The 2,165-nt window shown below is 37.6% G+C and overlaps 1 protein-coding gene across 1 annotated transcript in view; it reads left to right on the top strand.

Moving 5' to 3' along the window:
- The window catches only part of LOC104720209 (anaphase-promoting complex subunit 4-like), a 7,127-nt gene that overhangs the window by 3,649 nt on the left and 1,313 nt on the right, over nt 1-2,165 (top strand). Inside the window, exons 10-17 of the mRNA XM_010438156.2 lie at nt 5-94; nt 200-282; nt 360-458; nt 820-924; nt 1,168-1,306; nt 1,445-1,663; nt 1,775-1,927; nt 2,027-2,108. Coding sequence (XP_010436458.1) covers nt 5-94; nt 200-282; nt 360-458; nt 820-924; nt 1,168-1,306; nt 1,445-1,663; nt 1,775-1,927; nt 2,027-2,108 — 970 coding nt within the window. The remainder of the gene's footprint in view (nt 1-4; nt 95-199; nt 283-359; nt 459-819; nt 925-1,167; nt 1,307-1,444; nt 1,664-1,774; nt 1,928-2,026; nt 2,109-2,165) is intronic.

Below are 2,165 nucleotides of genomic sequence, written 5' to 3'. Positions count from 1 at the left end.
TGAATTACTCCTTAATGAAGCCACTGAGAATGCTGGTCTTTTACTTGTACAAGTGCAACGATTTATGATGGTACTATCTTCTGTTGTCCAACAGGTACAGAGGCATATAGCACTGAAATCATAAATATTTTGTATGTTGGCTGTCCCATGTTTTCCACGCAATGGTCATATTAGAATTATAATAACATTTTTGTTTCAGTTCTCAAATTTCTTCAACTGGCTTGTCAGAAGCATTAAGTATCTTATGCAAGAACCAAATGATCAGCTTTCCTCATACAACAGGTACGCACATATGTTTCTATGTTATTCATGGCATCAAAGCCAAATCTCTGTAGTTACACGGTTCTCTTCTGTGGCAGTGAACTCCTTGTAGTATTTTTGAAGTTCTTATATGATCAAGATCCTGTGAAGGACCTCCTGGAGCTATCTGAAGTTGGTGATAGCATTGAAATAGATCTGTAGGTTACCTCTTTCTATATCTATGCTTTTAATTAGTTTTTCTGCGTAGTTATCTTGTAATCGATCAGAATCTCTGTCAGATTACCTTAGTTTTCAAGCCATTTGGTAGTCATGTGCGATATCACAAGCGAATATCCAACAGGTTTCTCTAACCACCCTGAAACGAAAATCAGATATGGGTAATGTGTGTGGGTTTGTGTGCTGCTATGTATGTTTGAGAAGTTTCTGCATACATGACCACATATTAGCATATCATAGAAATGGATGAAACATGAAGTCCACTGTATCCTCCAAGGCTGTTCATTTCACGTTATTTTCCTCAATTCATATATAAACTCTTAATGTTCTCTTATGTCCCAGAAAAACCATTGGAAGAGTCAAAGAGTTACTTCAGTTTGGAGGGTTTCAAGACTGTGATTTTCTGCAGAGGACATTGGCTAATGAATTCCAACACATGGAGTATAGGTATATTTCCTTACATTTTCACTTCTTAAAAACAAAAATTTCGTTACACATGCTAAATCTGTGTAGCGGTAGTAAATTGATTGTGCAAAACGTTATGGTAGAGGTCTGATGCCACAGCTTCGCCTTGATATTTTGAAAGTGCCATTACCCACACAAAAAGTGTGCGGAGTCTTTAGAGTTTGGTCATACTTTCTCATGGCTTTCTGGACATCATAATTGATTTTAATGTTTTGACAATATTAGCTTCAAGACGGCTCTTCTAATGCCCTTTACAACCATATCAAGAAAGATATCATGTATGAAGTTGTTGCCACTTTGCCCTCTTCAGTTGTCAACAACGCAAACACCTACACCAATTCCCATGTCTCTTACCTTCTATAAGGTACTTGCAGCAACAGTCTTAATGCTTATTATTATGATCCCATAGGACATCCTTGGGAAGAAATTGCTGATTACTATCGCCAAAGTCTTCATTTGCTCCTGAGTCCTGATATTCTAATGTCTTCGTTTGCTCCTGCAGAATGAACTTTCTGATGACACGCCTTCCCAAAGTGGGTACACTGATTACATATCTTTTCAAATCCCCAATGAAACCTTCCCGGACATTCCGAACTGTATTGGTATAGCTAAAGGTTTTAAGCAGAACTCCAACAATGAGAAAAATGGTTATACTTCTCTGGAAGCCGTTTTGTTATCTGTACCTAATGGCTACAGTTGTGTTGACTTGTCTCTCTACAAGGTGAATACTCATTCTATTCTGCAGCACTGGTTGATTTTAAACTTTTTGTACTTTTTGCCTTTTTTTTTTGTGGAGTTTCCTTGTAAACCCTCTTGTCTAATTTTGAAACAGGATAAAGAACTGGTTTTACTATTGAATAAGACAAGTGCAAACTCCGAAGGCTCGGGAGAAGCATGCATGATGGTTGTACAAACTAGTGACCTCCCATTCATTTCCATTTCAAGATCCAGTTGTCTAAACCAGTGGGAGCTAGAGGATTTTAAGGTATTGCTAATTTTAACCATTCTCATCTACGTTTTGTGAACCATGTGAAGGTTAACGTAGGAACTTATCCATATTGAAACGATATTATCTTTTTTCCAGGGCTCGATTGTTAACCTGGAAATGGAGAATGAAAAGGTTCGAAAAGTCCCACATTCTGCCATTGCTCCTCTAGCAGTAAGCGGTAAGCGCTTAGTTTCTGTTGCATATCTACTTCAAATGAGAAATGCTTTTTTTTTTA

This window comes from Camelina sativa, chromosome 10 (genome assembly GCF_000633955.1).
Source record: "Camelina sativa cultivar DH55 chromosome 10, Cs, whole genome shotgun sequence".
Classification (NCBI taxonomy): Eukaryota; Viridiplantae; Streptophyta; class Magnoliopsida; order Brassicales; family Brassicaceae; genus Camelina; species Camelina sativa.
This window is presented reverse-complemented; position numbering and strand designations above follow the sequence as displayed.